General features: G+C 43.0%; 1 protein-coding gene across 5 annotated transcripts in view; it reads left to right on the top strand.

Annotated features, from left to right (window-relative positions):
• Positions 1 to 21,127, top strand: part of LOC112109708 (interleukin-1 receptor-like 2) — a 44,089-nt gene that overhangs the window by 13,627 nt on the left and 9,335 nt on the right. For 2 of the 5 annotated variants that reach the window (XM_024204318.2, XM_024204327.3), the window contains 7 exons: positions 823 to 991; positions 7,896 to 8,082; positions 9,803 to 9,965; positions 13,321 to 13,386; positions 17,452 to 17,575; positions 19,663 to 19,799; positions 20,472 to 20,615. In XM_024204318.2, the coding sequence (XP_024060086.1) occupies positions 823 to 991; positions 7,896 to 8,082; positions 9,803 to 9,965; positions 13,321 to 13,386; positions 17,452 to 17,575; positions 19,663 to 19,799; positions 20,472 to 20,615 (990 nt within the window). Of the gene's footprint in view, positions 1 to 735; positions 992 to 7,895; positions 8,083 to 9,802; positions 9,966 to 13,320; positions 13,387 to 17,451; positions 17,576 to 19,662; positions 19,800 to 20,471; positions 20,616 to 21,127 lie in introns of all 5 variants that reach the window. The other 3 variants (XM_024204302.2, XM_024204310.3, XM_029910573.1) reach the window with 2 other exon arrangements.

Here is a 21,127-nt window from a genome sequence, read left to right as displayed (position 1 = left end):
AAGGACCTTTGCAGCAATATTTTGTGATCAGGTTTCTGCACATTGGGATGGAAAAAGTCAGGTAGAAAATAATTACTGTTTCCTGGAAGCTGGCATGCTCCTCTTGCATTCAGCATATTTCAGAATGAGAGTTGATGCTGGCTAAACTAGTCATTTATTGCTTGGTCTAATGGAATAATTGAAGACTGGACAGTACTGCTACAAAACAATGTAGGGTGAGATTTTCCAAAAGTACTCTCTATTAACCTAACTCTACTCTCATCAAAGCCAATGGTAAGCTCCCGTTAACTTCAATGAGAGCAGAGGTAAGTTGCTATTTAATCCTTTTGAAATTCCAACTCAGTGCAAAAAGGGAGGTGAAACAAAATATGCAATCTAAACTCAGTGTGGGGCATTCTAGACAGGCAAAATATAATTACCGGTACTTAAACTGGAATTTGGCTCTGACATTGAAGCTGACAATTTTTAATGATATTCTCTAATTCCTTCACATAAAATAGTCAGATTTCACATTGCTGGGGAACTCTGTGACTTCTTTGTGATTAGAATTTCTCTAACAGAATTTTTGTGTATAGTTATAGGATATCATTTAGTTTATAGATGCTGGAGTTGCCTGTCCCACAAGAGTATTTTTAAGGATGAATATTGAAAACCTATTAAAGAAATAGACAAATTTGTCTCCATAGTTCTATACTCATGTCTTTTTTTTTATTTTGTCTCTATCATGTTTTTTAGAGGAATGCATGGTACATGATGTGCTGCATAGTCAAAGTTTGGTATCTGTACTGGTAGGAGAACCTCTTACTATTGATTGTTTGTTAGATAAAACACTGGCTCTTCAGCACATGAATTACAGCTTGACTTGGTATAAAAGTGGGAGAAAAATGCCTGTAACTCAAGTGAAACTTTCCAGAATACATCAGCACGAGAACTTGCTTTGGTTTATGCCTGCAATTTTAGAAGACTCAGGATCCTATGAATGTGTCATGTGGTAAGAATGTGTTTTTCCTTTGGTTTGATTTTTTACCAAAGCTACATTGTTGTAGATGTGAGCTTGAAAAAGAATAATTAAACAAATATCTGAATTATTTTTCTGATATTAAGTCTGGGGTTAGCTTGTAGTTTTCCCTTCACAAACGCTTATGGTTCATATTAAAAACAGGGCTATTCATCTTGATTTACAGCAGAGCTGATTTTGATGAGGCTGTTACACTTTATTGGAAAAGAATCCCAAGTACATTCATCGCTGATACGACTTCATGATTAGGGCTGGTCAGAAAATACGAATTATTTTCTATGGAAACTTTCAAACTAAAGGAAATTTTTTTTTAATTTGAAATTTTTTTATAATTTTGATTTTTTTTAAAAGAAAATTATTGGAAATAAAACATTTTCATTTCGATTGGAATTTAATGGAGTAAAGTTTGTTTCTTGGTAATAAAATCTTTTATTTCATGTAGTTGAAAATCAGAAAATTACAAACGCTGCAAAAAGTTGTAATGAAAAGCACTTTTCCTTGAAAAACTTTCAGATGAAACACTTTCAACCAGCCCTAGCCATGATATCATAAGGTTTGTGTTTATTCAGATATGATGATACGATACAATGGTGGCAAATCCTCAGCTGGTATTAATTGCTGTAGTTCCAATTACTTCAATGGAGTCATGACAAATTGCAACAGTGGAGGATCTGCCCCAGTGATTTTTTTCCCCCAAGAGGTGCACCCCGGTCCTGCTGCCCAGCTTTAAAAACTCATGCCCATCCTAACCCGCTTCAGGCCTCCAGAAAACCATGTCCAGCCTTAATTTTCAGTTGTAATCCAGATGTAGCCATGGTCCCAGAAATCCTTCCCTGTTCTGGCCCTTGAAGAACTAAGAGCTGATCCAAATTGATGTATTCTTTCCCAGCTACAGCATTCTCCTGGGCCCCTGAAATTCAGTAATCATATTTGTTTCTTCAGCATAAGCCAGTTGCCTGGATACTGTTTGAAGGCCAGTAGCCAGGGTATGATGACGTTCATTCATGATTTGCACATAGGAGGTTCATACCCCAGTTCGAACAGTGTTTGTTTGCTGTGTGTTTTCAGGGATTGGAGGAATTTTTGCTAATTAAAACACTACTAGCAAACAAATTCTCTCAGGGTATGTCTACACTACGAGAGTAGTTCGATTTTAGTTAAATCGAATATTTGCAATCGATATTAGAAAGTCGAACGTGTGTGTCCACACCAAGGACAGTAATTCGACTTTGTCAGTCCACACTACCAGGGAAAGCGTCGACATTGGAAGCAGTGCACTGTGGGCAGCTATCCCACAGTTCCCGCAGTCCCCGCTGCCCATTGGAATTCTGGGTCGAGCCCCCAATGCCTTCTGGGGGAAAAAATGTGTCGAGGGTGCTTTTGGGTAACTGTCGTCATCCAATCGTCACTCCCGCCCTCCCTCCCTCCTTGAAAGCGCTGGCGGGAAATCAGTTCGCGCACTTTTCTGGTCAGTGACAGCGCGGACGCCACAGCACCGCGAGCATGGATCCCGCTGCGACCATCGCTGCAGTTGTGACCGTTGTCAACGCCTCGCAGCTCATCATCCACCTTTCACAGAGGCAGATAGAGAGAAATCAGGCGAGGAGGCTACGGCAGCGGAGTGAGGACCTGAACTCCGAGAGTAGCACACGCCTGTCAGAAACCACGACACCCAGCGCCGAGGACATCACGTTTGCAATGGGGCATGTGGATTTTGTTGAACGGCGATTCTGGGCCCGGGAAACAAGCACGGACTGGTGGGACCGCATAGTGCTGCAGGTCTGGGATGAATCCCAGTGGCTGCGAAACTTTCGCATGCGGAAGGGGACTTTCCTGGAACTTTGTGAGTTGCTGTCCCCTGCCCTGAAGCGCAAGGACACCCGCATGCGAGCAGCCCTGACTGTCCAGAAGCGAGTGGCCATAGCCTTCTGGAAGCTTGCAACGCCGGACAGCTACCGGTCAGTCGCGAACCACTTTGGCGTGGGCAAATCTACCGTGGGGGTTGTTGTCCTGCAAGTAGCCAAGGCAATCGTGAAGGTACTGCTGTCAAAGGTAGTGACCCTGGGAAACGCGCAGGCCATCATAGATGGCTTCGCTGCGATGGGATTCCCAAACTGCGGTGGGGCTATAGATGGGACTCACATCCCTATCCTGGGACCGGGCCACCAGGCCAGCCAGTACATAAACAGAAAGGGCTACTTTTCAATGGTGCTGCAAGCACTGGTGGACCACAGGGGACGTTTTACCAACATCAACGTCGGATGGCCGGGCAAGGTTCATGACGCTCGCGTGTTCAGGAACTCTGGTCTGTTTAGACGGCTGCAGGAAGGTATTTACTTCCTGGACCACAAAATAACTCTTGGGGATGTGGAGATGCCTACAGTGATCCTCGGGGACCCAGCCTACCCGCTAATGCCCTGGCTCATGAAGCCCTATACTGGCGCCCTGGACACAGAAAAAGAACTGTTCAACTACCGGCTGAGCAAGTGCAGAATGGTCGTGGAGTGTGCTTTTGGCCGTCTCAAAGGGAGATGGAGAAGCTTACTCACTCGCTGTGATCTCAGTGAAACCAATATCCCCATTGTTATAGCAGCTTGCTGTGTGCTCCACAACCTGTGTGAGAGCAAGGGGGAGACCTTTATGGCGGGGTGGGAGGTTGAGGCAAGTAGCCTGGCTGCTGATTACGTCCAGCCAGACAGCCGGGCGATTAGAAGATCCCAGCGGGACGCGCTGTGCGTCCGGGAGGCTTTGAAAGCTAGGTTCCTCAGTGAGCAGGGTAACCTGTGACTATTAACTTTGTTTAAAGAGAAGCTGAACCTGCCCCCGTTTCTTTACCCAGTTTATGTTGACTATCCTCTCCACTTACATACCCCCTTCACCCCCTTCCCCTTCCCAAAAAATAAAATCTGTTCTACTTTGTTAATGAACACCGTTGTCTGTATTGCTGTTTTCGCGGGAATGTTTTAAACTGGGGACGCAGACTGTGGCGGGGGGCGGGTTTAGTGTTCTGATGCAAATGATGCTTCTAAACTCCCGGAATGACAGGCTCCGCACTGGTGCACTGGTTATTTCAATGGAGCCTGCCAGCACTCCTGGGGGGGACTGCGTGTATGTGTCGGCTATGTGACTTTCTGGCAGGGGGAGTAGGGTTACAGATCCCCTGCTGCGTGGATCTGTGAGCCAGAATAAGGACCGCTGCATAAGATCTGTAACTGCCCTCCCCCGCCACAAAGTCACAGAGCAACCCCCCCCCCCCAGAACATGAAAACCACCTCCAAGACTGACCAGGGTAACCAGTGACTGCACTGTGTATGTGTCCTGATGCTGGACCTGACCCCGCCTCTGTACTCTGCTAAAGGTGACTTTCCTGTCCAATTACCAAGCCCCTTCCCCCCCTTCAGACAGACTCTCCTCCAAAAGAACAGGATGGAAACAGTAATGAACAGGAACAAATATTTTATTATGAACCACACATTAAACGTGGGGGGTGAAACTTGCACGGGGGCTTGTGTGAGGTGGGTAGGAAAGGACTTTTCAAATTTTGGGGAATGAGAGCCTTCTAGTGCCTTAGCAGTCTGCAGGGGTTGACAGAAAGTTTTAACGGCCCTTGCCGTCCCTCCTTCTTTGGACTTTGGGTGAGGGGGGTGTGGGACTTGGTGGCGGGGGAGGGCGGTTAGAGAGAGACTGCAGCGGGGCTCTCTCCTCCTGCCTCCGGTCCTGCAGAACATCCACAAGGCGGCGGAGCGTGTCCGTTTGCTCCCTCATTAGTCCAAGCAGCGTTTGAGTCGCCTGCTGGTCCTCCTGTCGCCACCTCTCCTCCCGTTCCATGTTTGCCCGGTGCATTTGGGACAAGTTCTCCCTCCACTGTGTCTGCTGGGCTGCCTGTGCTCGGGAGCATCCTATTAGTTCAGCAAACATGTCTTCCCGTGTCCTCTTCTTCCTCCTCCTAATGTGCGCTAGCCTCTGGGCAGATGTGGCTGTGGGAATTGGAAAAAGGGAGTGAATTCCTGAGACAGATCAATGTATCTGTGAACAGAGAACATAGTCTTTCTCTGTGAACAAGACCATGCAGAGCACCTATCACACGCGCACTGAGGACAAGGTCGAATTTTCGGCCCTCGCCTACAGTGCCTGTGGCCTTGCTGTGGCGAGCTGAGGAGCGGGGCAGGACACCGAACTTTATCTAGCTGGCAAACATGGTAAGCCGTAGATTTGTGGCTGCTTAAAACTTTAAGAGTGGCACTGGCCTCCTTTCACATAGAAAGCAATGCGAGTCTCTGCTGGCAGCAATCCTGCAAGCATGAACTCTGTCCCTGTCCCACCCCCTCGCGGCTGTAAACCGCGTGGCTGTAAACCGGCGGTTACCGTTCTGTAAAGGAACGGGCAAGCAGTCCCAATACTAACTGTCCCCTACCTAATTCAAAGCAGGGCGTCATGCCAGACATCACCCTCCTGAGGGTCTCGGAGAGCCAGAAGGAGAAGATGCTTCGGGACAGCCTGCAGAAACCGGGGCCATTTGCTGCTATGCTGTGCAAGGCCATGATCCCCGAATACCTGCTGGCGTTGTGGCATGGAAACGTGTCATACCACGGGGGGCCTAATAAGCTCTCCCTGCCCAGGAACCTGATAATTAGGCTGGAAAGACACCTGCAGGAGGCCTATGAGGAGTTCTCCCAGGAGGATTTCGCCTCTATCCCCGGACACGTCGACCAGTTTTTGGGTTAGGTGCCCTTGGAGGGACAAAAGAGTGGAGCGTCTTGGGCAGTGTAATCATGAAGTGGACATTGTTGAATTTTCTTAAAATGGTTCGGACTATACATTGAAGCGGCCAAAGACACAATAATCATGATACCCTTTGTTCAGATTCCCGTTTTGTTGCACTTTCCTGTTTACATGTTTAGAAGCACTTTACCCATTGTTAATATTTCAAATCTTCCTGTTCTGTTATAAATAAAAGTTTACATACTTGAAAGCACTTTAGTTATTGTTAATATTTAAAATATGCAAGTTCTGTTATAAATAAATGTTAAGATATTTAAAACACTTACTGCTTGATCCTTCCCCTGAATCTGTGTCTGGGGTAACGGCGGGGGACGGTTGGTAGGGGATCTCTGTGAGGGTGATGAAGAGCTCCTGGCTGTCGGGGAAATCAGCGGTGCCAGCGCTGTCGACTGCCTCGTCCTCCTCATCTCCTTCTTCATCTTCCCCGTCCGCTAACATGTCCGACGAGGAACCGGCCGCGGACAATATCCCATCCTCAGAGTCCACGGTCACTGGTGGGGTAGTGGTGGCGGCCGCACCTAGGATGGAATGCAGTGTCTGGTAGAAACGGGATGTGTGGGGCTGGGATCCGGAGCGTCTGTTTGCCTCTTTGGTTTTTTGGTAGCCTTGTCTCAGCTCCTTGATTTTCACGCGGCACTGCGTTGCATCCCGGCTGTATCCTCTCTCTGCCATGGCTTTAGAGATCTTCTCGTAGATCTTTGCATTCCGTCTTTTGGAGCGCAGCTCGGCAAGCACGGACTCATCGCCCCACACAGCGATGAGATCCAAGACTTCCCGATCAGTCCATGCTGGGGCCCTCTTTCTAGTCTGGGATTGCACGGCCATCTCTGCTGGAGAGCTCTGCATCTTTGCCACTGCTGCTGAGCTCGCCACGGTGTCCAAACAGAAACTGCGATTGAAACTGCCCAGACAGGAAAAGGAATTCAAATTTTCCCGGGGCTTTTCCTGTGTGGCTGGTCAGAGCATCCGAGCTCGGACTGCTGTCCAGAGCGTCAACAGAGTGGTGCACTGTGGGATAGCTCCCGGAGCTATTAGCGTCGATTTCCATCCACACCTAGCCTAATTTGATATGGCCATTTCGAATTTAGCGCTACTCCTCTCGTTGGGGAGGATTACAGAAATCGATTTAAAGAGAGCTCTATGTCGAACTAAATGGCCTCGTGGTGTGGACGGGTGCAGAGTTAATTCGATGTAACGGCGCTAAAGTCGACATAAACGCCTAGTGTAGACCAGGCCTCAGACTTTTAAAACAGTCAGTTCATTGACAGTCTGAAGTAATTAGGCAGACCCAAAGAAAAGGACACTGAGAGCCAGGTTCTCTGGTATAGTGCAGCAGCTGGTCTTGCACCACTAGTGGACTCTGACCCAAAAATCTTCTGGTCATAAAGCTGGCATAAGCAGCTCAGGGAAGATCACGCCAATGTAAGGACAATTTTCTGGTGATATAAAGCCAGTGTAGGGGCTCTTAGGTTATTACCTTTCCTTGCTGCCAGAATAGCTGAAGAGGAAGCATAGCTAGATGACCCTTACACCACACCAACGCTTTTTTCCCCTTCTTTGCAGCCTTAAATTAGATCAGCTTGAAGGCTGCTGTAACTTGGAAGGGGGATTGGCGCGGCACACCAGATTTGGAGGAGTGCAACGGAGAGCTTTACGCCATGTGTGTGTACATGCTGATCTGCATTCTGTGCAGCTTAGTTGCCCCTCAGGATCTCTCTCTTAATTTGTTCATAGATACAAGTAACATTTTGTGCAATGTCATACCTGACCACGTAGTCTTCTCTTCTCTTCTTTTTTTTTTTTTGGTAATCGTATGAGTTTCATGGATTATGGAATGAATGAAGGAATTGATGCTAGGAAAGTAGAGCTGGGGGAGGGGAGGGGAGCGGGGTAGGAAAGTCTTGTTACAGGACCCCTGACAGTCGGTCTGCTAGACAGCAATGGATTTGCTTCTGGGGGGGGAACTATGTTCCCAACTTTCCAGCCTGATATTAAAGCTTCATTAGAACTGGCCAAAGAGAAAGGGCAGCAGTATGAAAAGGATATAAATATGAAAAATTAGAAGTGTAATTCAGCTGCTTTGTTTTCATTACAGGAATTTAACAAGCTGCAAGAAAATATATTTCAGTGTAATCGTTTTCAAAAATACTGCTGGTTTGTGTTTTAATGGGGATTTTCTCTATGCTCAAGAGATATCAGCATCATCAAATGCAAAGATTGTGTGTCCTCATCTAGACTATTTCAGAGATGAGAAAAATACTTTACCCATTCACTGGTATAAGGTAGGGTCTGTCCCCTATTTCATTTTCAGCCACTGTTTTGTGTTTTAACTGATGTTTAGAATTGATAATGGAGGGTGGGGAGACAGAATAGATCATATGATTTTTTTTCTGTGACACGGGATGTACCTGTGAGGAGACTTGTATGTTGTGGTGAAATTACTATAATAAAGTGTAGATAAGCGTGTCTATTTTAGCTGCCCACATGACACTCAAGGGGCCTATTGTTTTGAAGGTGATTTCATCTTCCCCTTCCCTCATATCAAACAAAAAAGGGGACCTTAACAAAAATATCCAACATGTATAGGTAGTTTCACGGTAGGGTGGCTGTGTTCTTGAAGAGGGTGGCCTGATGTAGCCAGACTTCAATGTGAGTTGAGGATGCTGAGCCCATTGCAGCACTGAGTTCTGTCTTGGTAGCCATATTCCCTTCATGCTTCAACCACCATTCCAGGGGATATGCATCCATGCTGATGACGGGTTCCGCTTGATAACAATCCAAAGCAGTGCGGCCTGACGCATGTTCGTTTTCATCCTCTGAGTCAGATGCCACCAGCAGAAGGTTGATTTTTCTTTTTTGATTGTTTGGGTTCTGTAGTTTCCTCATCGGAGTGTTGCTCTTTTAAGACTTCTGAAAGCATGCTCCACACCTTGTCTCTCTCAGATTTTGGAAGGCACTTCAGATTCTTAAATCTTGGTTCGAGTGCTGTAGCTATCTTTAGAAATATCACATTGGTACCTTTTTTGCGTTTTGTCAAATCTGCAGTGAAAGCGTTCTTAAAATGAACAACATGTGCTGGGTCATCATCCGAGACTGCTATAACATGAAATATATGCAGAATGCGGGTAAAACAGAGCAGGAGACATACAGTTCTCCCCCCAAGGAGTTCAGTCACAAATTGAATTAACGCATTATTTATTTAATGAGCGTCATCAGCATAGAAGCATGTCCTTTGGAATGGTGGCCGAAACATGAAGGGGCATACGAATGTTTAGCATATCTGGCATGTAAATACCTTGCAATGCTGGCTACAAAAGTGCCATGCAAATAAATGTCTGTTCTCACTTTCTGGTAACATTGTAAATAAGAAGAGGGCAGCATTATCTCCCGTAAGTGTAAACAAACTTGTTTGTCTTAGCGATTGGCTGAACAAAAGTAGGACTGAGTGGACTTGTGGGCTTTGAAGCTTTACCCCCCATTTGTTTTGTTTTTGAGTGCAGTTGTTTAACAAAAAAAATCTACATTTGTAAGTTGCACTTTCAAGATAAAGATCGCACTACAGTACTTGTATGACGTGAATTGAAAAATACTATTTATTTTATCATTTTTTACGGTGCAAATATCTGTAATAAAAATATTATAAAGTGACAACTGTACCCTTTGTATTCTGTGTTGTAATTGAAATCAATATATTTGAAAATGTAGAAAAACATCCAAAAATATTAAACAATACAATACCAATTGAAATTTATTAAACAGTGCAATTAAAACTGCAATTAATCGTGATTAAATTTTTTAATCTCGATTAATTTTTTTGAGTTAATTGCGTGAGTTAATTGCGATTAATCGACAACCCTAGTTTTAACATAAGATTCATATTGAACCCAACTGGTGAAATTATCTTGCCACATTCCATGGGAGGGAATATTTGAATTTGATATTTTTTTTAGTACTGTATTCTTATTCTCTGTGATTTAACAGAGCACTTTTTGTTGTGTTTAGGAATGTAATCTGATTGACAATGAAAGATTTCTAAATCGGGATGATGATCTCATAATAAATAGTGCAAATGTAAATGATTCAGGAAATTACTCCTGCAAGATGACATATAATTATATGGAAAAAGAATATAACATTTCACGAAACATTTATGTAACTGTTATAGGTAAGTCTCGTTTTTATTCTTTGGTGCATTTGTAGAGTTCAATGTTACTTTTTTTGCAAATCCATAAGTTTCAGTCAATTCATTGGTTAGTGTGGATTCAAAGGAATGCCAAATCGGACAACTAAGATATCGTTTGTTAGTAATTCTTTTATAACTTTAAACTTAAGGGAGAGCCAGAAGACTGAAAAACACTATTAATATTATTTTGGTTTGTTAGTATTACAGTAAAATAAATAGAGATTCCAGTCAGGATTTGGGGTTCCATTGTGCTAGGAGCTATACAAACACACAGGAAAACACTGGCCTTGTCTGGATTAGTTTACAATATAAGGGCCTGTTCTAAACTGGGGATGGATGTACTGGTGTAACAGCACTAGTACTAAATATTGAAGCAAACTCCAGGGGAAATGCACTTCTCTGGTGTAAAATGAGGCTTGCACTAGTGTGGCTTACCATGATTTGAAACTGGGAGCATTTGTATTGGTGCCACAGCACTAATGCAAACCCCCCAGCGCAAGCTCTGTTTTATACTGGTACAGTGCATCTACACTGGGGGCTTGCATCAGTGCAGCTGCACCAGTACAAATACTCTCAACATAGACAGGTCCTGATTTTAAGACAGGATGTGATAGTTGTGTTTAAGAAACAATCAGAGGAAGGAAAATTCTCAGCGGTAAGATCCGGTGGTCTAACTAGTGCTCAATTTGGTTGGCTAAATAATCCCCAGCTGAGGAGAGGAAAAGACTCTAAAGCCATCTTCCCATTCCCTTGATTCTGGTGATAAAATAGGCCCTGTCCCAGGTGACCACTCTACCATATACTCTGGCCCCACCCTTCCCTTGCCCACGTGCTGCCCACACACAGTAAGGTTGGAGTGCATGGTGCAGAGTTAGCTTTGCCAGTTTTATGCCAGGGCAATTTCTAGCTTCTCTTGAAGAGCAGATTTTGGGCTGCCTTGGCCCTCAGAGCAGCACAAATGACAGCAGCTGAAGATCTGGCCAGATGAGTTAGATTCATTTTTCTGTATGATCCCCTTTTCCTACTTTGCTGATTTGTGTTTTTATTTCTCACCTTCTTAAAAATAAATACATATTTATTCTTGTTCTTAAAACCTATTTTTGTAGCCATTACCTTTCCACATTCTTAAAGTATTCACTTCATTTGCAAGTTTTTCTAATAGTATTTTAAACTGCTGCTTTCTCCAGTGTGTTTGTGAGGTTATTTTTAATAATCACTGCCTTTGTTTATTTACCCCTACTTTTTTGAAGCTACTGCCTTTGACTGTGGTTTTTTATTTAAATTAATCTATAAAATAAGTAAAGTAAACTCATCCCATGAATTGGCTACTTCTCGTCCACTGCCCCTGGAAGGAGGCGCTGGGACAGGCCGAGCACCAGCCACAAGTAGGTTTGGGGGCCTGCAGCTGGGGAAGACACATCCCAGTCCTTCCTACCCTGGCTGCAAACCTTCCTGCAGCTGGGGCTTTCCACAAAAACTGTTTTCAGTAGTGGGTGTGCCTGTTGCCAGTATACAAACCAATTAACAAAATGTTTCTGCTAACCAAAAGTGGTTGTTCTCCAGGTTGTTACTAAGCAGTATCTACTGTACTGTTGTTCACACCTGGAGCACTATAGCCATAATTGTAATGCTAAAGTGAATTATAATTAACTAATCCTTTGTGGAGCCACTGTGGTCCAGGAGCTCTAGCACTGGATTGGGTCTTCAGAGACCTGGGTTCTAATCATGGCGCTGCATGGCTTGGAGCAAGTTGCTTCACTTCTGTTCCTCTCTTTTCCCTCCCGCCCTATGCCTGTCTTGTCTGCTTAGATCATAAAGTCTTTAGGGGAAAGGACTGTCTCTTACTATGTGTCTGTACAGTGTCTGGCATGCTGGGGCCTGTAGGAATAAGAAATGGGATGGAGTGACAGGGTATTGTCGTGGTCAAAGACACCCACACATTGATTTTAGTTTACAGACTCAAGCCTGACGCCAGTTTATTGACAGACATACCAGTGCACTGGGGTGCAGTCCGAAGACTGACACCCTGAGGACCGCTCGCAGGCGGGTTTTTATTTCATTAAACCTCAAGCAAAGTACAAACAATACGTCATGAGTTAAGAAATTAGGGTTGGGGTCAGTCCCGTCCCCCCCCCGGTACCTTCCTCATTAATTTCCGAGAAGTGGGTGTTTATTTGGGTAGAGGGGCGCTTGGTGGTTTTCCCCAGGGGTGGTACTTGGCACCAGTTTGGGTACATTTCTCAAGACACATGTTATTTTCCGGGGTCTTTTGGTTAAAGATTGGGGGGGGGGGGGGTTCCATGGGACGCCTAAAGAGGATCTATGATTGGCTATTTTTCCAGATAGCTGGAATCACGGAGTGGGTCACAGATCACCCAAAGGAGAAGCTGCATGAGTTAAGAAATTGCATTTAGCTAAAATTACCTATTGCTTCACACAAGTGGTTATTATATTTCATCAGCCATGAACATATTTCATTAGAGCTGCTGCTGGGGCTTTTTATTCTTTCCCTCCTTGCCCCCCCCCCCCCCCCCCCCCCCCGGTCATGACCCTTGACCGAGTTTGGCAGGGAATTGTGCAGTTTAGTCTAGTTCAGGCCCTGGCCTGGGCCCTGGCCTGTACTGCTTTCTGTTTAAGGGCAGTCAGCATAACAGATCTCTGTTGGAGGGTTTATTTCAAGGCCTTCAGATTCACAGCTCTGGCTATTAAAAAGAAGGCCCCCCTGCTCTATTTCCCCACAGTATAAAGATTTTATTAGCATAAGTTTGGGTTGACCCTGTCACCCATCACAAATTAAGCACAACTATTTGACAAGGAAACGGTTCTGATTTTTCTACAAAACTAATATTGTTAAGGTATTTGCAAGTATTTCTGGTACTTAACTTGATGTAGTTCTTTTTTTTTTTTTTTTTTTTTGGTCTGGATTAAGTAGGGAACTGTTATCCTGGTCACTACAAATAGGGATGGAGCAGGGAGAGTGAATGGTTGTTGATATTTTGGAATACTGTAACTGTTAATGTGTTTTACCTCTTCCCCTTCTTTTCTCGGTCGGTTTGTTGGTTTTTATGGAAGTTCTTCAGAAAGAAAAGAACAAGCAAATGCAAAACAAACATATAGAAAAATACTTTTTGAAAAGGGTTGAGGTTCTTTTTATTGCAAAGGAACAGTAAGGGCTTCAGGCAAAAGTTGTGTGTTCTTGTTTTGCAGTTCATCTATAAACCACTCCTGCCTGTTAGTGCTATTTCTAAACTAGTGCTGTACTAAATGTCCTTGCCATTACTTGTGATTATGTCTGATAAAATTTTGTATTTATGCATTTTTTTTTTTTAATTTTTAGAGACCCCACTGAAGAAGAAAACTGAAATTCTTTATCCAAGAAACAATACAATTGAAGTGGAACTTGGTAAGAAATGGGCTCATAGCACATTATAAAAATTGAGAGTATTTTGTCTCATTGTCAATCCATAACCCCTTTATTATGGTCCTCAGACTTTTGAGTCTGGGAAACCTTTCCTGTATTTTCCCAAACCTCCATTGAACCTCCATTTATATTATTTTTATTTTTTTTAAAGGGGGTGGGGGGGATCTTCATCTATCTGTCAATCTTGTTGGGATTGCTAAAAAGGCTGAGGATCTGGCTGGGCTCCTTACATGGCTGACGTAGCAGCTGCAAAGTGGTCTACTTGATATCTTTTGACCATCCTACATAAATATTGAGTAACTTGCAGTGAGGAGGATAAAGTGGAGGTTCAGAAAAGGGCAATGAGAACAATTAGGGATGTGGAAAAAATCTTAATGAAGCAAGATTGAATAGATTTGGATTGTTTACCTTAGAAAGGAGATGTACAAGAAGGGACATGATAGACGTCCTCCCCACAAACAAACCCCACCCTGCTCCAAGCAGAGTTTTGATTCCCAGGGTACGTCTACACTACCCACCAGATCGGCGGGTAGCGATCGATCTATCGGGGATCGATTTATCGCGTGTAGTGTAGACGCGATAAATCGATCCCCGATCGCTCTCCCGTCGACTGCTGAACTCCAGCTCGGCGAGAGGCAGAAGCAAAGTCAACAGGGAAGCTGCGACCATTGATCCTGCACCGCGAGGACGCGAAGTAAGTAATTCTAAGTCGATCTAAGGTACGGCGACTTCAGCTACACTATTCTCATAGCTGAAGTTGCGTATCTTAGATCGATTTCTTCCCCCCCCCCAGTGTAGACCAGGCCCCAAAAGGGAAAAGTGCCAGAGACTGCATGGTCTGCTTGGGACTGTGCTACTGCTATTGACTTCATGTGGAAGATGTTCAGATGCCATGTTGACGGGCAGCAATAGATAGATAGATAAAAGTATATACAATAATAAATTATATCGAAGGTAGGAGCTTCTGCCCTTCTTGTCTCCTAACACAATGAGAAGTCTTTTGATTAAAGTAAAAAGGTGGCAGATGCGGAACTAAGTGCTTTTTGCACAACATGTAATTAGATTGTAGAACTTGCTGTGACAGGAAGTCTTTGATCCCAAAATTTAGCAAGGTTCAAAAACTGTTTTGGATGTTGATAGAGATAAAAAGGATAGCCACACTTTACAATTAATGATACGATTTATTTTGGACGGGATATTAAACCCCATGCTTCAGGGCTTTAGCCCATGTCTAACTATTAGAGATCAGGATGAGACCTAATGTGGAGGGCAGCTTATTTCACATCTTCCTACCACAGGGTTCTTGTACCTTCCTCTGAAGCATCTGGCACTGACTTCTGTCAGAGGTAGAGTACTATACTAGATGGACCTCAGATCTGATCCAGTGTGGCAAATCCTATGTTCTTAAGTACTTTCTAATGAATTGGGGTGGGGGATCTATGTCTCTTCCCCAAATGCCAGGGGCTCCCACCCTGATTGTGTCTCATTTTTCACCTTCCAAGGTTTGCCTTTAAAAGGGACTTGAAAAGGGGGCTGGGAAGAAAGGATAAGTGATTTTGCTGCTTTGAGATGTCTAAACAAAACCTGGCATGTGTTTTCAAATTTTAAAATAAAAACTTGCTAGAAGCTGGGACTGGACTTGATAATTGCCCAGTTCTGTTCTCTCCCTCTGAAGCATCTGGTGCTGGCCGCTTTTGGAAGACAGGATACTGGGTTAGATGGACCATAGGTCTGATCCATTATGGCCATTTTTATGATCTTAACCAAACCTGCATTTGTGTATCTTTTTAGACTGTCCAGTCTTTCCTGTCCTTGTGTGTGTGGGAGGAGGCGGGATGGGGGGAGGGGGAGAATAGGAAGGAACAGAATGGGATTCGGAATGGGATTCGCTTGCAGACTGAGATGTGCATTGTGATCTTTCTCAGCCCTTAAGTGAAGAACTGGGGAATGTCAAAGCTTTAACAGATTTTTTTCCCCATTAGATCTTCAAAGCTCTATAGGATGTTTTACCTAAATAGATGTTAACAAAAGCAAACGTAAGAGTTTTAAACAGCCTGGATAAATGCCATTCCTTTCGGGCCCTGATCCTGCAAACACTTATTCACATGAGTAACTTCACACACATGTTTACTGGATTGGGCCTTAATCAGATTTCCCTTGCTTGGTATTTGGAATATCATAATTCTACCAGTTTTCCGATTATTCGTAGAGTCTCTCAGGGAAAATAAAGCAGGCAAGATGTGAATTTCTAATGTTAAAAAAAAAAAGGGGGGGGACCCTTAAATCCTCACTTCATGTCACCTTTGTCTGTTGAAAAGAAACAACAAAGGCACAAATTTGTGTTTTCCTTTGTGGGTCACCCTTAAGCCTAGAAATGGGAAAAACTGAAATATTTACCATAAATAAAATCATGCAAAAATTGTATAATTAACAAGAAAAAATTCACTGCTTTTGTCACTTCATATCCTGTATGCTGTTTGGCTTATGAATTCTTTGGGGGCAAGACCCTTTACTCCTGAGGCAATTGTGCTCCACTGTGCATGTGCAGAATTCATGTCCACTGCAGAGTTTATTTCCCACAGAAAATACATTCTGCCCAAGAAGTTCTGCAGTTCTGCCTTTTGCCCACAAGAGGCCATTGTGGAACCAGAACAGCTGGATGACTGGCATTAACATCTAGCAGTCAGCTGCGTTCATTACAGCAGCCTGCGGGTGAAGCTAGAGTGGGGCACATGGAGTTTCTGGGGGGGGTCATGGGCTGGGGTCCAGAAGAGCTAATGGGGAGCACAGGCTGGGACGTGGGCTCAGGAGCTAGTGGGGTGACAGCATCGAGCCAGGGGCTGAATGGGAGGGGGCTCCAGGGCCATATGATGGGGGGTAGGAGGGTCTGGGGCTATATGGGGATGGGGGCAGATGTGCCTGTCTGAATAGGAGAGGCTTGGGGTCTGCATGGGAGGGGCTCCCCAATTCCCTAAGAATCCTGCCCGCAACAGAAACTGTTCCATACTTCTCCCACTCACACCCAACAACCCTCCAAGTTCACTCCGAGGCTCCTTCCTGCTCCCCCACGTCTTTGCACTGCTTCCATGGGGTGCAGAAATACAGTTCTGTATTGTAGTTTAAATTAATTACTCAAAGTTCTGTATTAGTATGCCTAGTAAGGAACCTATTTGTCAAAAAAAAACCATTTCCTGAATCTTTTTTCTGTCTGTATTGTTACAGACATACTTGCTGACAGGTATTTTGAAATAAATTGCCAAAATAATTGAAACTGGTGTGTTTATATTGTGTTATGTTGACAAATAAAACATGCACAATTTTGCAGAATTTTAAAATATTGTGTACAGAACTTTTAGACGCAGACTTCCCCCAGGAGTACCCCTTGTCTTCATACTTGTGTGAAAAAGCATTTAGTTCGCTTTTGGTGCTATACTAACAATAATAAAAAGTGGTTCTGGAATTCTACTTTCAACAAATATGGTGTTATGTCTTTTACAATAAGAGTCTGTCCAGCACACTTCAAGAAAATTTTTGCAGGATAAAGATCTTAGTGATCTGCTGTATCTGGACCAAATGTAGAAAATGACAAGGTTTGTGATATATTTAAACCTCTCCTAATTGTTGTGGATGGAAGAGTTTTGTATTCGTTCTTTTATTAATTTTCTGCTATGACCTTTTCAAGCTTTGCACTGAAGCCATAAACCTGAGAGAACATTATTTCATCCATAGATATGTCAAATTTAAGAGGCAATTATGGTCATTTTGTTCAGAATACAATTAACATATTTATTCTCTGAAGGGATTAATTGACTGGGCTCTTTATAATTTGCTAGGTTAGCTCTTGTAAAACAAACAGCTGATGGTCTGACTAGGGATCTGCTAAAGCTTCATAATTCTGCAAACTGCCTCCTTTGTTCTGTCAGATTGCTCTTTACATATTTACTGGTGTTGGTTGCTAATGTTTCCCATGCTCCTTTACATGAGTGGATCTCATGACTATGCAGAGTAAACGGTATCTCATGGCCATTTTCTAATGCTATTTTTCAGGGTCCAATGTTGTTGTGGACTGCAACGTATCAAGTTTTAAAGATAATTCAATTGGAATATCCTGGAGAGTCAATAATACTTTAGTCAATTTTTTGTTTATGGGGAGAGTCCAAGAGGGAAATCAGTAAGTATACTTGCATATAAAAATGTATATCAGTTGATCACTGACTGCAGTGTATGAAAATATCCTTAGTGTTTGTAATTATAATGCCTCTCTCTGCTTCCCAGGCAGGATCCTAATTCTGTGTTTCTTAGAGACTAATTTGGACAACTAGTATCCTACGAAACTTCAATAGACCTAGGAGAAAAAAATAACATGGGTACTTTGGAACATTTTGCTTTACAAAAAATCTGTTCACTGGGCATGGCACCACTCAGGGGATATAACCCCCAAGCATCACCAGTCTGCATTGGTTTTACCCTCTACCCCAAGAAAAATATTCCTGAAAGTTAAGTGTATGACTGAAGCAAATCTGTCCAACAGCTGCATATAGAAACCTCATGTGCTTTTTAGAAAATAGAATACTAGCAGTTTTGCCAAGCCTGAGAGTTCAAAAATCATGAGTTAGGTCCTCCAAAATAGCAAAATTGTCTCAAAAAACATGAGATTTATAAAAGTAGAGTTGGGGTTCTTTCTATATGCCTTTTGGTTTTTGGGGTGCACTTGGGTCACATTTTTAAGCTTTTCTCTTCAGCTATGAGGGCTATAATTTTTTTCTTTTTAAGTGAAGACTGAGATTCTCAAGAAATGTATTCAATTATGTGAACTGGGGCTTTCAGAAAAATGCCAAATATCATGAGACTTTGTAATAAAATCATAGAAATATAGCGAAGGGAAGGGACCTGGAGAGGTCATATAGTGCAGCGCCCCATGCTGATGGAGGACCTAGACCAGTGGTGGGCAACCTGCGGCCCATCAGGATAATCCGCTGGTGGGCCGCCAGACAGTTTGTTTACATTTGCACATCTGCCTGAAGCTCCCAGTGGCCACGGTTTGCCGTTCCTGGCCAATGGGAGCTGTGGGTGGCCATGCAAATGTAAACAAACTATCTGGCGGCCTGCCAGCGGATTACCCTGACGGGCCGCATGTGACCGGCAGCTTGCCCACCACTGACCTAGACCATCCTAGAGAGGTGTTTTGTCTAACATGTTATTAACCAATGATGGGGATTCCACAACCTCCCTTGGTAACCTATCCCAGTACTTACCTAAATGTACAGATAGAAAGTTTTCCTACTATCTAACCTCAATCTCCTTTGCTGCAGGTTAAGCCGATTACTGCTTATTGTAGCTTCAGTGGTCAAGGGGTACAATTGATCAGTGTCCCTTTGTAACAGCCCTGACTGTGTTTGAAGACTGCTACCAGGTCCCATCTCAGTCTTATTTTCTCAAGGCTAAATATATCCAGGTGTTTTTTTGTTTTTTTGTTTTAAACCTTTCTTCATAGGTCGTTTTCTAAACCTTTTTATTGTTTTTTGTTGCTCTCCTCTGGACTTTCTTCAAATTGTCCACATCTTTCTCAAAGTGTGGCTCCCAAAACTGGACACAGTACTCCAGCTGAGGCCTCCCCAGTGCCCAGTAGCGTGGAACAATTAGCTCCTGTCACTTACATACAACACTCGTGTTGGTGCACCCTGGAATATTAGCCTTTTTTCACAACTGCATCACATTGTTAGCTCATACTCAATTATGTCTACTGCTTTCCCCTTATCCACTTTGCCAGTAATCCTGTCAAAGAAGGAAATTAGGGTTTTTTGGTGTGGTTTGTTCTTGACAAATCCAAGCTGGCTATTACTTATCCCTGTATTATCCTCTATATGCTTACAAATTGATTGTTTGAAATATGAGAGTTGGCAGCACTGTCTCTATATAGAATTGCCTCATGTCTTTCTCTTTCACTTGGCAATGATAGCATGAATAAGATTCTTAGATGTATGTAAATCTAGTCTATTTTGATTGGGAGACAGCATCAGAAGCTCTCAATGTGTCTACACATGAGGTCATGCTCTTGACTGGAGTTCCGAGATACATCTGTAATTCAGATAATATATAATCGTAGACTCCAGATATCTGTCTGTTTTGAAAAGATTAAGGCACATTTCAGACATTGCTGAAGATAAAATATAACCATTGTCCTGTTTTGTTTTCAAATGAAGAAACCTGCCTAATGTGGCTTTTATTATTTTAATTATTCACTACCTTTTTGGATAGAGAAGATTCTTTCCCAGATGGGTACTTATTATCTACAGTGACGCTCAACATCACAGAAGTGAAGCAGGAGGATTATGGACATCAGTTTGTGTGTTATGCTGGTGAAGTTGCAGCCTACATTGCATTAAGACAGCCAGGTCAGGCATTCAGTCTTAATAATGTTCTGAACTGCTCTCGTAGTCAGGAGTTAATTTAAAAAGGAGATGAGGGGAACACTTTGAAAAGGGACAGACTAAGGGTGTATGAAAATTTGGGATAATCGGCAGGAAAGGGGCTATAAGATCATTGTAAATCTGGAAGTAGCTTCATTAATGTCAAAGAAGTTACTATAGATTTGCTGATAGGATTATTCACCAAAACATCAGTGGTAAGGCAGATGGATACATATGGAAAAGCAAATTCTGAATTTACGCCAGACATCTGGTTCTGAGAATGGTGCTTCTCCAGCCAGAGAACCAAAGCGTTCCATGTTCCCACCTGTCCAGTCAAGATGGCATAAATTTCAAGTATTGAATACCTTCAATGAACTGCTTACAAACAAGCTGTAGACCTAGAATTATTTGTCAGCAATTATTTGGAATAATGAATACATTCAAGAAAGTCACGATCAGTTTGCAGAAAATTCATGAACAGAAAAAGAGGAGGGAGATGTCAGATTTTTATTATGGATTATTCACACAGTTATAACTGTCTTTAGACAGCTTAAAAGGGCTCTAATTTCAGAATTCTACACAGTTTTGTTTGAATGTTCCTAACTTCACCAGTGCTGCCATTTCAATATATTACATATTTTTCCCTTGCTGATGTAGTTCGAAATTTTCAAGGATACTTGATTGGAGGACTCCTTGCACCAGTGTTTGTAATAGTTGTTGCCATATTAATCTACAAGTATTTCAAGATTGACATTGTGCTTTGGTATCGAAAATCCTGTCGTCATTTTCTGAGTAAAGAAGGTAGGTGTGTATAGCCATGTAGCTAATGTACATGGCATACAATCCCAGGATTCATTAAGAATTCTTAAGAGACTAAGAAGCTACATTTATTTTGTGTAGCCTTTTTAAGCGGGAGCAGATGCAGGAAATGTCCCTGAATGAGCAAGCTTGTTTGGAATTTCCATCTGTGTGTTGCGTTGTGTTTGCAATATGGATGATGAAAAGATTGAGTACCAGATTTTTAAAAGGGCTTCTACTCAGTGTCCTTTTTTTTGCAGACACAAACTTCTCCAACGTATTTTACGCAAAGTCAGTTATGAGTGCAAATCCCCTTTTTTAGATGCCGAAGTACTTCAGTACAGCCATCTTGGTGGTGTCATTTTTATTTGTATTGTGGGAATACCTAGAAGCCCAGAGACCCCTTGTGCTAGGCTCTATACAAACATATAGCAAAATTATGACCATCTCTGCACTGAATAGTTTACAATTTAAGACTCCATAGACAACAGGTGGATATGATAGACAGTCAAGGG

This window comes from Terrapene carolina, unplaced genomic scaffold (genome assembly GCF_002925995.2).
Source record: "Terrapene carolina triunguis isolate 2854851 unplaced genomic scaffold, T_m_triunguis-2.0 Scaffold21, whole genome shotgun sequence".
Taxonomy (NCBI): domain Eukaryota; kingdom Metazoa; phylum Chordata; order Testudines; family Emydidae; genus Terrapene; species Terrapene triunguis.
This window is presented reverse-complemented; position numbering and strand designations above follow the sequence as displayed.